Source organism: Anas acuta, chromosome 15, assembly GCF_963932015.1.
Source record: "Anas acuta chromosome 15, bAnaAcu1.1, whole genome shotgun sequence".
In the NCBI taxonomy this organism is placed as follows: domain Eukaryota; kingdom Metazoa; phylum Chordata; class Aves; order Anseriformes; family Anatidae; genus Anas; species Anas acuta.
Window position 1 is genome coordinate 7,321,210 of NC_088993.1, and position 12,202 is coordinate 7,333,411.

The window sequence follows — 12,202 nt, forward strand, 5'->3', positions numbered from 1 at the left end:
GCGACTTCTGCACCTCCCACGGAGGCAGCAGGAACACAGAGGCACTTCTGACAGTCTGCAGGGGGGAATATCAGCAGGGAAGGAGGGGGCATCCTTCACAGGGGCGTAAGAGATCCCTGAGGTACCTCACCCACAGAAGACAGACTCAGGCACTTCTGACACAAGTCTCAAGAAGCAGATTTGCCTCTTTTGCCATGCCAGAACTTGCACGTTGGGTGCAGCTTATCTCCTAAACTCCAGTCTGCTCCTTCATGCAATGTGACTGTGATCTGCCCTTGTCCTCTTCCCAGCACTGCTCAAACCCTCCACTGCCCCTTCCGACTTGCTGGAGAGGAGGGGGATAAGTGCCACAAAAAATCAACACTTTCACTGACAGTAAAAGAAAAATTTCTTCAGCCAGTGCAGCACATAAACAGATCAGCAAAAACTCTACCCCGTGCCAGAGCAAAGGAACGGACAGGAGCACAGACGTGGTGTGAATGTGGCCACAGCACGCAGCTGTTGCTTCAGCTAACACTGCCACGGATGTGCCACCGACTGCAGCCAGCTGCCACCAGCCGTTAGGTGGCACGAAGCACGCCCGCTGCCTGTGTGGCACGCTCCCTCCTGCCTTGTCTGCACAGGAACCGCACCTGCAGCCAGAAGGCGGCACACTCCAGGACGGGAACCCTGCACACAGCCACCGCCATGGACACCAGTTTCCCCAGCAAAGCCATCCTGTTGTCATCCGCTTTGTTCCCTTGAGGGCTGAAGAGAGACGAGAAAATGAGCTGCCGAACCGAGTCCTTGGTCTGCTCCTGGAAATAATTGCACATGATCTCGAGGAGCTGGAGTTCCTGCAGCGAGTTCAGCCTCTGAAAGGAAACAAGAGCAAAGACGTGAAATACACCTGGGGCTTTTGGAGGAGGGGGAGCCGCTCTGGGGAAAAGGATGAGGGGGGCCAAGAGCTGGGTTACAAACCCACCCCCCAGGGCCCACCACACACCCCCAGCCCCCCCATGGGGGCACCCAAAACATCCCCACACCCACAGCCCCGAGCACCCCCCCCATATACACACACAGGGGGCAGCCTGCCCTGCACCGAGCCACCCTCAGGGGGGGATTAAAACACCCGGGGCCCACCTTGGGGGGGACGCCCCGCTCCTTGGGGACCTGGAAGAGGAACTCCTCCAGCAGCTCGGCCGGGCCCTTGTCGACCAGGGGGGGCAGGGGCGCGCTCTGCAGCTGGCTGCTGAAGTAGATGTCGAGGTGGTACAGCACCTCCTTGGCGGCGCTCAGCGCGTCCCGCCGCAGCAGAGAGTGACGGATGTCGCTCATGGCGGCCTGCCCGGCCCTGTACGGCCCGATATGGCCCTGTATGGCCCTGTATGGCCCGATATGGCCCTGTATGGCCCTGTACGGCCCGGTTCGGCCCTGTACGGCCCGGTGCGGCCTGGCCTGGCTCGGCCCGGCCTCCCTGAGCGCAGAGCGGGCGGGCGCTACGGCTCCGCGCGGCGGCCAAAAAGAGCCCGAACGCGGCCGCCCTCTGCTGGCCCTGATATGGGGGGGGGGGCACAATAATGCCGGCCCCCAAGGAGGGGGGGGAGGCCCCGTGGGAGGGCGGCAGCTGCGGCTGGAGGCCGGCAGCGGGGCAAGGCCAACGGGCAGGGCAGGGTGAGGGGGCGGTGACAGCCCCACAGCCACCCTGGGCCCCCCCCAGGCCAGCAGGGGTCTCGGTGCTGTGCTACCCCAAAAGTGTCACCTCAGCACCAGCCCTTGGGGACACTGCCACTGGGATGGGGACAACGCCATGGGGAGGGTTTGGGGTCAGGGACCCATCACCATCACCATCACGCTCTCGCCTCATTCCCTCGCCTCATTTCGGGGCCCCCAGGCACCCCCCGTCCTTGTGTCCCGTGGGTGACGCTGCCCATGGGGCTGTGGGGGGCTCGGAGCCCCGCTGTGGGTGCTGGATGGGCCCAGCCATGGCCCGTGTGCCCCATTCCAGCTCCTCGAACTGTCGGGCACGGGGTGGTGTGGGTGAAATAAAGGCGTTTTCAGACAAAGCCCAAAAGGCCGTGCCCGCTGTGGTGTTTCTCCTCCAGCAGGAGTGGTGGGAGCGGCCCCGTGCCCAGCACCTCGCAGTTGGCACTGTCTGTGTGGGGTTTATTTACACCTCGCAGATGGCTCTCAGTGTTTTTATCGATTCAGACCTATTCTTGGCCTTTCTCTGGACCTGGGGCTGGAGATACCGGTGCTGGCACTGGCTGAAAGAGTTGCTTTTTAATTTTCCACTGAACAGACCTTTGTTTCTGTGAAAAAAAATGCCATATAGAGCCTGAGGCCTTGCACACGTATTGGCTGGGCGACTCTTTGGCAAAGCGAGCGTGTTCCTCCCCATAAATGCAGGTGCAGCTCCTCCTTCCCTTTCCAGAGACCAAGGACGGCACCAAAGGTACGTCAGGCTCCCCGTCCCTCCCGGGGATCGCATCTCTGCACTCACTCTCCGCAGCTCAGGTTATTGTTAGGTTATCTTTATGGGATGCTGCTCGGGGTCTGATCCCTGGTGCAGGTCATCAGCATCACCCAAGCGTCTGCCTGTGCACCCATATGGGCACCTGTGGGTGCCTGGGCATTGCCTGGGAGCCTACGGAGGTGGATGGGTGCCACAGGAGCAGGGAGGACTGGCAGGGGTTTGGGCTGGCGGTGGCACTGCCAGGTTGTAGCATCACCAGGATTTGGGGCATTACAGATTTTAGCCTTTGCAGTTGTAGCAGGGATGGAAGTGGGCGAAGGGGAGAGCTTCTACTAGACCGGCTGCCCCAGCTGCGAACACAAGCCTGGGGTGCCCTGAAGCTGGCCGTATTTCCTGCTCTTATCAGCAGGCTCATTATCAGGCACAGACACCGAGGGCAACGCTGGTCCCAGCGGTGCTGGGTGCTCGGGGTGCGTGGGTTTGGCCAGGGTTCAGATCCCATCATCCGGGCAGGATGTGGTAAAACATTACCCCGGGGAGCTCAGCGCTGTGGGAAATGCTTCCCAAACGCCTTTCCCTGTGGGCTGGAGCAGCTCTGCTGCCTCGGAGCGAGGTTGGGGCAGCGGCGGTGCTTGGGGGCAGCAGCTGGCAGAGCAGCGTTGGGTGCGGGGGGACCCTTGCCCACCCCAGGGAAGAGCGCTCCAGGTGTGGGAGGACACGTGCAGGGGTGCCGGGGGTGTCCAGCCCTTGCTGTGTCCCAGCACAGCTGCTGTGGGGTCTTTTGGGTGCCTGGCATAGACCTGGGAGAGGCACAAGCCAAGGGACTTTGGTGTCCAGGGTCACGGGGAGGGGGGGAAGCCCACGAAGCCCTGTGTGATGGTGGCTGTGTGCACGCACACCTCAGCGACCCAAAGAGGGAAACAGCTTGAGGCTGCAGCTGGGTGCTTGGAAGGGCTCCCGGTGGTTCACTGGAAAATGGATGCCTCCCAGCGAAACCAGTAGGGCCACTGGGAATAGCCCAGCCACCCTCGTCTGTGCCAAATTCCCCTCCCGGCCGGGCAGGCTGAGCTCACCCCTGCCCCTCACGCAGGATGGTGGCCTCGAAGCTGCTGCTGCCGCTGCTGGCTGCGGCTCTGCTGCTGCACGGGGCCGCAGCGCTGAGGATCAGCGCGTTCAACATCAGGGCGTTTGGGGACAGCAAGATGTCCAACCAGACCATCGCAGACTTCATCGTCTCTGTGAGTGCCGGGGGGAGAGGAGCCGTTGTGGCTGTGCTCCAGTCCCGGGGATGCAGCCTGGGGCTGGCAGACACTGGCTTTCTGTAGATCCCTGTCCATGCTGCACCTCCCTGTGCCTCCGTCCCTCCACGCACACCCACCCGCACCCATTTCCATGCCTCCATCCCCCCAGCCCACCTGCTCTTCCTCCACTCCTGTCTCCAGCCCACGGCTGCCTCCATTCTCTCTAGTCCCAGGCGCTGCCCGCTGCCACCCAGGCCCCTCTGAGCAGCCCGTTTTGGGGTACAGGGGGCAGCCTGGGGGGTACAGGGGGCAGCCCAGCCCAGGCACCCATGGGTGCACACCGCAGGCGAGCAGCTCCGGGCTTGTGCCCCCAGATCCTGTCGGAGTACGACCTCACCGTGGTGCAGGAGGTGCGGGACGCCGACCTGAGTTCTGTCAGGAATCTGGTGGCCCAGCTCAACAGGTGACCCCGATGGCACGGGGACAGACCCTGCACTGTCTCTGGCTGCGCCGGGGCCGCGCAGAGCCCCGTGGGTGCCAGCACAGCAGGAGCCTCCTCACCCTCCCCACGTCTCGCTCCCAGTGCGTCGCCGTACCCCTACAGCTTTCTGGACAGCATCCCCCTGGGGCGGAACAGCTACAAGGAGCAGTACGTCTATATCTACAGGTGAGGGCCAGCGGGAGGGGAGGAATGCCACCAGGGCCGGCTGCTGCCCCCTCCAGCGGCTCCCGAGGGGAGGCGAGCACCTCTGGGTCCCCCCAGGACAGACATCCTCTCCGTGCTGGGAAGCTACTACTACGATGACGGCTGCGAGCCCTGCGGGACCGATGTCTTCAGCAGGGAGCCCTTCATCGTGAAGTTCTCCTCGCCTACAACACGTGAGCAGAGCTGGGCAGCCCCGGCACCGCTCCCCCCCGGGCCCTTTGGGGCTGCCTGCACCTGGCACAGGGGCTCCACGGGGCTCATTTGCTGCTGGGGGGGTTTCTCCCACCCATGGGTGCCCCAGGGGCATGGGTGCCTGCTCAGCATGGCAGGCACTGCGTGCTGCTTCCCACCACATGCCACCTCCTGTGTCCCATCTCCTGTCACCTCCCGTTGCCTGCCATCTCCCATCGCCTCTCATTTCCCACCTCGTGCTGCTGCCTCCGCCTCCCCAGGACACACTCCCCCGCTCCCCTCTCTCTCCCACCCCCATCTCCTACCCCAAACCAAGGGAGCTTGCTAAAGGGACAGGAGAAAAGCTCAGGGGCTGTTCTGGCTGCGGGTGCTGACTGCTGCCTCTCCGGCAGAGCTGGCGGAGTTCGTGGTAGCGCCCCTGCACGCGGAGCCCAGCAGCGCGCCGGAGGAGATCGATGCGCTCGCCGACGTCTACACGGACGTCATCAACAAGTGGGCAACCAATGTAAGCGGCACCGGGGAGCCTGGCTCCCCCCCCAGGGCAGCGAGGTGGGCTTGGACACGGCTCCGGGGCCGTGGCATGTCCCGGCGGCTGTCCTTGGGTGGATTCATCCCGTGGGAGACCTCACGCGCCCATCTGAGCGGGTGCCACCCCACAGTGTCTGGGCAGGGAGGGGGGATGCAGCTCCTGGGTGGCTCCAACACCCTTCCTGGGGGCTTTCCCCCCACACAGTGCAGAGAGCCAGGTGGGTCTTGCTGCCCTGCACGATTTTGGGCAGCCGTTGCTGCCCCGTAATGGCCATGCTGCAAGGATTTGGCTCCGGCCACGCTGAGCGCACAGCCCGGGGACGTTCGGCACAGCCTGGGGTGGGCAGGGCTCATCCAAGGGGCCACCCCGTCCCTCATTTTGCCCCGCAGAACATCCTCTTCCTGGGTGACTTCAACGCCGACTGCTCCTACGTGACCGCGTCTCAGTGGCCCTCCATCCGCCTGCGCAACCTCCAAGCCTGCGAGTGGCTCATCCCTGACAGCGCCGACACCACCGTTGGCAGCACCAACTGCGCCTACGACCGGTGGGTGCCGTGGTGGTGGGCACGGGGGGCACCAGGGGGGGCACCAGCAGGTGCTGACCCCCACGGTGCCTCGGCAGCATCGTTGCCTGTGGCTCCGCACTGCGCCAGGCTGTCGAACCCGACTCCGCCGCCGTCAACAACTTCCAGGCGAATTTCCGCATCCAGAACAAGGATGTGAGTGAGGGGCCGGGGCAGCCGGGGGATTGGAGCAGAACGTTTGGGCCCCAGCTGGCCATGACGATAATACCAGGTGTGGAAAAGCAAAGCCACGTCTCTGTTTTCCCCCTGCACTCAGGCTTTGGCTGTCAGCGACCATTTCCCTGTGGAGGTGACAATGAAATCCCGCTGAGATGCATGTGGTGGTCAGCGGGATGCCGTGACGCAGACGCGTGTCCCTCGTGGGGGTCCCTCGCCGCCAGGTTCAACGAAGCTTCCTGACTGCTCCATCTGCTGCACGCTGTCCCTGCAAGGAGGCAGCCTCCTGGGGTCTCGTGGCCGTGGGGTGCTTTCATTAAATGTTTGCTCTTTTCAGCCTGTGCCGCTCTGGCTGCTCGCTCAGAGGGCAGCTGGGTGCTGCGAGTGCCCTCTGTGCGCACACGCCCCGTGCCCACGCTGTCCTGTGTGTGTGCCGCCGTGCACACGCACTCCCACACGCCTGCTGCACACCCTCGTGTGCAAACCCTCTTGTGCACGCTCCTCCGTGTGCAATGCACACAACCCCACGCACACGTGCACCCCGTGCACCCCCAGTCTCCTTTGCACCATCCCTGTGTGCACGCCTGTGTTCCCCCAGCTGGAAGTGCCCGTGCCCACGTACAAACACTCAAACCTCCCCCTCCTGGGTGCTGTGGGGCTGCCCAACACATGTGTCCCCAGCCCCACACACAGGTGAGCCCTCCCCCCTATCCCTTAGGGCTCATTTCCATGTTTCCAAACCGAGTTTTGGGGGCACACCCCAGGGCATGAGGATGGTTGGCAAAGCAACCCCAGCCGGAGCATGGCAATGGGCTTGGTGGGTGCTTGGGGTGCTGAGCTGCTTCGCCCCCATCTCTCCAGCCCCCACCCTGAGCTTGGTGTCCCCCCGCAATGGGGCAACCCCGGCATGGGGAGGCTGCAGCCGGGAAGCTTCCCAGGACCTGGAGCCTCCCTGCTGCTGTTGAGAGCCCAGGAAATTTCCCTGCTGTGGGAAGAGCAGCTCCTGTCTGAGCAAGAAGCAGAGCAGGGTGTCGGGAAGGGCCTGGGAGGCTCCAGGCGGGATTCCTCCCCCTTGCTGAGTCGCGGGATGCCTCCAGCTCTTCCTCCAGCTCATGGGGCCGTGTCCTGCTGGAGCCCGCAGGGTGCCTGATGGGCTCTGGTGACGGTGGTGGGAGGTGGAGGATGTGAGTCAGCTCCCAGCGCAGTGCTGCGGTGCCTTCCCGGGGGTTTCGGTGCCTTTCCAGGGATTTTGGTGCTCCTGGCACAGAGCCACCTTGTCCCGTTCCGCGGGAGCTCCGTGTGCTGGGAGCACGGGCCCCATCCCAGAGGGACACCCGGCCGAGGGGGGTTGACCCGTGGGGGGAAGCAGTGACCGTGTGCGTGCTGCCGATGGGGAACAGGACGCAGGAACCCCCCCGGGCTGGGCACGAGGCCTCACCCTTCCCCCTGCAGGTGTGGGGGTCCCACCAGGTTGGTTGGCACCTGGAGAGCCCCCGCGTGTCCCGGCAGCACCTGCAGTGGGGCGCCAGGCTCCGAGGAGGATGCTGGAGGAGGAAATGCTTCTCCCAAAGGAACTGGGCCACTCACTGCCTGCAGGGATGGTGGAAAGCCCGAGCTGAGCAATCCTACAGGAATTCCTGGATGCGTTTGAGGACACCGGACTCACCCATGACTGGTGGGGAGGATGCTGCCCGGTGCTGTGTGCTGGATCCCAGCAAGCCCCACCATGAGGAACTGTCACCTCCCCAGCCCCAGCTGCCGGCCACGCACCTGCCCCGCCACCAGCACGCCCCAAAGCCCGGATTCCTGGGGATGCCAGCCCAGCACCAGCACCGGGGCTCGGTCCCAGCCATGTCGCAGCTTCCCCAGTGGGATGTGGGCAGCGCCGCGTCCCGGGGCTGCTTGGGGTGGCTGATGGGGCAGGGGCTCGCAGCTGGCCCCTCGCACGGAGGCTCGCACTGGCGCCGATGGCTCAACTGGCTTGACCCGAACAACCCCGCCATTTCCTCACGTCCCTTCTAATTACGTGTCTGAATCACCTGCATTAAAGCCATCACCCCCAGCCGCCCGCCCCGCCACTCGGCACCATGCTGGGGTGAGGAGCACTGAGAGCTGGGCACCGCCTGAGCCCCCCTGAGCCCCGCGTGCCCCCAGCCCCACCGCTGCCCCGCCGCCGCCGCTCCCCCCGGGTGCCCTCCGTGGCACTGAGCAGAGGCGCTGACGCCGGCCCCACCCTGCCCCTGTGCAGGTTTTGGTTTCCCAACGTGGGAAGGAGCCCAAACCTGTGCCAAAACACCCACGGGGGTGTCCGACTCATCCTGCTTTCCCAGCACCTCCACTGGGAATAAAACAGCCCTCCTGCCGCCGCGAGGGCAGAGGTGCTGCGCGCTTGGCACAGGTAAGGATGGAGCTGGGGCTTGGTGCCTCTCGCGGCCGTGGCGCGATGGGCTGGGAGCCGGGGCAGCCCCATGGGGTGGGCAATGGTTTGGCCATGGAACTGGAGGGACTGGGATGGCTGGAATTGGGATTTGCTTCGCTTTCCAAGAGCATCGAGTGGTGCAATTCCAGGGCAGAAAGCTCCCAGCTTTGGGGAGCACCGGGGCAGAGGGGATGCAGGGGGCCCGTGGCCACGTTTAAGGATGCAGAACAGCAGAGCAGAGGCAAGAGGGGACCGTGAGCAAACTGGAGGATGCAAACCAGCCTGGGGAGCGTGCAGTCAGAGCAGGACAGCCCCATGGGGAGCAGAGCCGGGAGCTGGGAGCTGGGTGATCCCAGGGCTCGCGGGCGCTGGGCAGAGGCGCTTCCCAGCTGATTCACGGCAGCAGGACGGGCTTCGTCTTCCTCTGGGACCGGTGACCCAGCAGACAGCCCGGGCTGGCTGCACGGGCTGCCCCAGGCCAGATCCAGCTCTTCTGCCCCGGCCGAGCACAGCGGAGCGGTGTCAGTCCTCCAAGGGCTGTGGCGTGGCACATAGGAAGGACCTAAATGGATTTCTTCACTCTATCCCCAAATATGAAGCATATTCCCAAGCCCAGAGCAAACCCTGGCTCCCATCGCTACTTCCCTGCGGCTCAGCATCCCTCCCAGCAGGATGGGGACCGCGGTGCTGGCACTGTCCCTGCTGGCCGTGGCTCTCGTGTGCCCAGCCACCGCCACGCTGCGCATCGGTGCCTTCAACATCCAGGCGTTTGGTGACAGCAAGATGTCTGATGAGGCCGTGGCGGGCGTCATCGTCAACGTGAGTACTGCTGGTGCTGCACGGGGATGGGCTGTGTGCATGGAGCCAAAATACAGCCCCTGTGCCAGGGACATGGCTGTGGCTGGGCGTCTTCCCCGTGCCAGGGATGCCCTGGCTTGGTGGAGGGCGATGTGGGGCATGTCAGGGACACGCTGTGTTCTCCCTGAGCCTCTCTGGGGACATCTGCCTCGGCACTGAGGGATGCGTGGGTCACCCCAGTGCTGCCGTGGGGTCCCTGCTCACCACCCCAGCACCCCGAGCCATTGCCATCGCTCCTGTCCCCGCAGGTCCTGCGCCGCTACGACGTGGTGCTGGTGCAGGAGGTGCGCGACTCCGACCTCAGCGCCGTCACCGAGCTCATGGAGCAGCTCAACAGGTACCAGCAGGGCCGGGGCTGGGGCCACCCGTCAGCAAAATGCTGGCGTGAGGCAGGGAAAGCAAGGCGTTTGTTTGCAGAAAGGGGAATAAGGGAAAATGCTGGAGCTTTGTGAAATAACAGCCTGGAGCTCGCTGGGCACTGTGCCGGAGCCGCTGTGGGTGAGACAGGGGGAAACGAGGTGCAAGTGGTGCAAAACCCTGGTGGAAGCTGAAATCACGCCCAAATGCAGGAGATGGAAATGAACTAAAACTGTCACACCGGGTCTGAAAAATGCAACAGGGCAGGGCAAAGCCGAGGCTGGGGATGAAGGGGTGGGGGCGAAGGGTGCGCGGTGGGACCGGGGCTCTCCAGAGGCTCCGCGTGGCCAAACCTGACAAATCCATGGGGCAGAGAGGTGGCTGTGCCATGGGCACAAAGCTGCAGGTAGCCCAGGCTGCCACGGGCATGCAGGGGACCCAGTTCTGGGCGAGGGCTGGGGCCGGGGCGGAGGCCCCTGTGCAGGTACGCCCGGCCCCGATCCCCCCTCGGGCATCACCACAAAGCCACCGCGGCAGTGAGGGTGACGCCGGGCCCTGAGGCAGCCAATTAACCTCATTTAACAAGGATGCAAATGATGACGGGGAGCATCCCCGCAGAGCAATGGGAGGCAGGGACCAGCCCCGTGTCCTGCCGGGGCGTGGGGAGGACGGAGCCCGCGGCCGGCTGGGGGTCACCACGCGGCGCTGGGGCAGCCGGTGGCTCACGGTGCCCCCCACGGCGCGGCTGCGGTGCCCCTGGGGCCAGCAGAGCCAGGGCCACCCCAGGGCTGTGCCAGCACCGTGACAGCCATGTCACTGCCCGTCCTTTGCATCTCTGCAGCGTGTCCTCAGCCCCGTACGACTACGAGATCAGCGGGCCCCTGGGACGGGAGAACTACAAGGAGATGTACCTCTTCATCTACAGGTAACGGGGTGGGCACGCTGCTGTCCCACCTCGGGTGCCACGGACACCGGGGCCAGGATGGCCCTGCTGGGGCTCAGGACACCAAAGCCACCACAGCAGGGCCAAGCCCCAGTGTCACTGTCCCCTCGGTCCCGCAGGACGGACGTGGTGTTGGTGGTGGACACCTACCAGTACGAGGACCCGCAGGACATCTTCAGCCGGGAGCCCTTCATCCTGAGGGTCTCAGCGCCCCGCACCAGTGAGTGCCGGGAAGGCGGGGACGGTCCCCAGCCCCTATTGGGGTCAGGAAGCACAGGGGGGTGCCCGTGGGGCTGTGGCCATGTAGGCTCACACCTCCCTCTCCCCGCAGAGGCAGGGGAGTTTGTGATGGTGCCGCTGCACTCGGCCCCGCACGATGCTGCCGCCGAGATCGACGCGCTCTACGACGTCTACCTGGCCGTGCTCAACAAGTGGGGGACCGATGTGAGTACCCCCGGCAGCACCGCGCCCTGGGCACGGGTCCCCGCTCCCAGCTGAGCACGGTGGCCAGCTTGGGGGCTGGGACGGCTGGTTTTGGGGCAGAGGCAGCCCCACCATCAGCCCCGTACCCCCTTCCCGCAGAACATCGTGTTCCTGGGGGACTTCAACGCCGACTGCGCCTACGTCAAGCCGGGCGACTGGGCCTCCATCCGCCTGCGCACCAGCGATGTCTTCAAGTGGCTGATCCCCGACAGCTCCGACACCACCGTGGGCAAGTCGGACTGTGCCTACGACAGGTCAGCACCGCCACCACCGTGGTCCCTGTGGCCCTGGGGCCCCCCTGTTCCTCCCACCCCGCCGGCAGGGGCAGGAGCGGCACCCACCGCTTGTTCCTCCCTCGCAGGATCGTGGTGTGCGGTGCCAAGCTGAAGAGGAGCATCGTGCCCAACTCGGCCACGGTTTACAATTTCCAGCGTGCTTTCCAGCTGGAGCAGGAGGAGGTGAGTGGGGATCACAAACTGGGGCTCAGGGTGTCTTTGCTGCACTCGGAGCTGCCCGGGGCGGTGAAGCCAAGTTGCCCCAGGCAGCTCCGGGTGCAGCAAAGACACCCTGACACCGCGGGGCTGCCAGCGTTTGCTCAGGATTAGGCAGCCCAGCTGCAGTAAGGTAGTTGCTGCATTTGAGTGTCAGCTCAAATATGGGTTTAAAGCAGCCTCGGCAGCAGCCCAAGGTGACTGTGGCTATGGCATCTCTGTCCCTGCCCCGTGCCAGGCTGTGGGGACACCAGCAGACACACAGCCCCTCACACTGCCCTCCCGGGGCACAGCAGCCGCCCACATCCAGCCAACGTGGAGCCCTGGGTGCTGGGGGACCCACGGGTGGAAACAAGAGGGGGAATCTGGGGTTGTTGCCTGTCCCTGCGGTGAAGAGATGAGCACTTTCATAGCCTTTCACAGGCAGAAGCGGGCATGGCAAGGGCAGGACCTCACGACTCCAGCACTGGGGTTATCCTGTCCCCCGCCAGCAGGCAGAAGGGTCTCACACAGGGGTGAGAGCTGCCCCACCAGGGATCAGGGCTCACCCAGCCCTGGCGTTACACCTCCTTGCCTCTCGCCCTGCTGCAGGCCCTGGCAGTCAGCGACCACTACCCCGTCGAGGTGAAGCTGATGGCTTGAGCTCCTCCTGCAGACCACGATCCAGCTCCAGCTCCCAGGACCACCCCCAGGAAGGCGCTCTGCAGCCCCATCCACGAGCCCTGCACGGGGGCTGCTCCCAAGCACGGTCTGCAGAAGGCTGACAGCCAGCCCCCGGGGCTCCCAGCA

At 64.7% G+C, this 12,202-nt stretch overlaps 2 protein-coding genes across 6 annotated transcripts in view; one reads left to right on the top strand and one right to left on the bottom strand.

Annotated features, from left to right (window-relative positions):
* The window catches only part of INTS15 (integrator complex subunit 15), a 9,253-nt gene extending 7,763 nt beyond the window's left edge, over positions 1–1,490 (bottom strand). Inside the window, exons 1-3 of one of the 2 annotated variants that reach the window (XM_068699554.1) lie at positions 1,400–1,490; positions 1,123–1,369; positions 633–854 (exon numbers count right to left, since the gene is read on the bottom strand). In XM_068699554.1, coding sequence (XP_068555655.1) covers positions 633–854; positions 1,123–1,317 — 417 coding nt within the window. In that variant the 5' untranslated portion in view covers positions 1,318–1,369; positions 1,400–1,490. Of the gene's footprint in view, positions 1–632; positions 855–1,122 lie in introns of both variants that reach the window. The other variant, XM_068699553.1, reaches the window with a different exon arrangement.
* Positions 1,491–1,949: 459 nt separating this feature from the next.
* LOC137864930 (deoxyribonuclease-1-like) lies at positions 1,950–12,163 on the top strand. Of its 4 annotated transcripts, XM_068699563.1 has the most exons (9): positions 1,950–2,434; positions 3,546–3,693; positions 4,071–4,159; positions 4,280–4,363; positions 4,460–4,575; positions 4,987–5,099; positions 5,513–5,667; positions 5,745–5,841; positions 5,963–6,473. In XM_068699563.1, exons 2-9 carry the CDS (start codon positions 3,547–3,549, stop codon positions 6,014–6,016), a joined length of 855 nt encoding a protein of 284 aa, XP_068555664.1. In that variant the 5' UTR covers positions 1,950–2,434; position 3,546; the 3' UTR covers positions 6,017–6,473. The 4 variants fall into 4 exon arrangements, with proteins under 4 accessions (XP_068555664.1, XP_068555663.1, XP_068555665.1 ...); XM_068699562.1 differs by having other exon boundaries at positions 5,513–5,841; XM_068699564.1 differs by lacking the exons at positions 1,950–2,434; positions 3,546–3,693; positions 4,071–4,159; ... (4 more) ...; positions 5,745–5,841; positions 5,963–6,473 and adding exons at positions 8,954–9,100; positions 9,388–9,476; positions 10,338–10,421; ... (3 more) ...; positions 11,284–11,380; positions 12,005–12,163.
* Positions 12,164–12,202: the final 39 nt, after the last annotated feature.

What these genes read in the sequence shown, in the direction of transcription:
- LOC137864930 (XM_068699562.1), top strand. Translation starts at nt 3,547, where the DNA reads ATGGTGGCCTCGAAGCTGCTGCTGCCGCTGCTGGCTGCGGCTCTGCTG. An exon ending in CTGGTGGCCCAGCTCAACAG is followed by an intron (nt 4,160 to 4,279) that starts GTGACCCCGATG and finishes TCTCGCTCCCAG; the next exon opens with TGCGTCGCCGTACCCCTACA. An exon ending in CAGTACGTCTATATCTACAG is followed by an intron (nt 4,364 to 4,459) that starts GTGAGGGCCAGC and finishes GGGTCCCCCCAG; the next exon opens with GACAGACATCCTCTCCGTGC.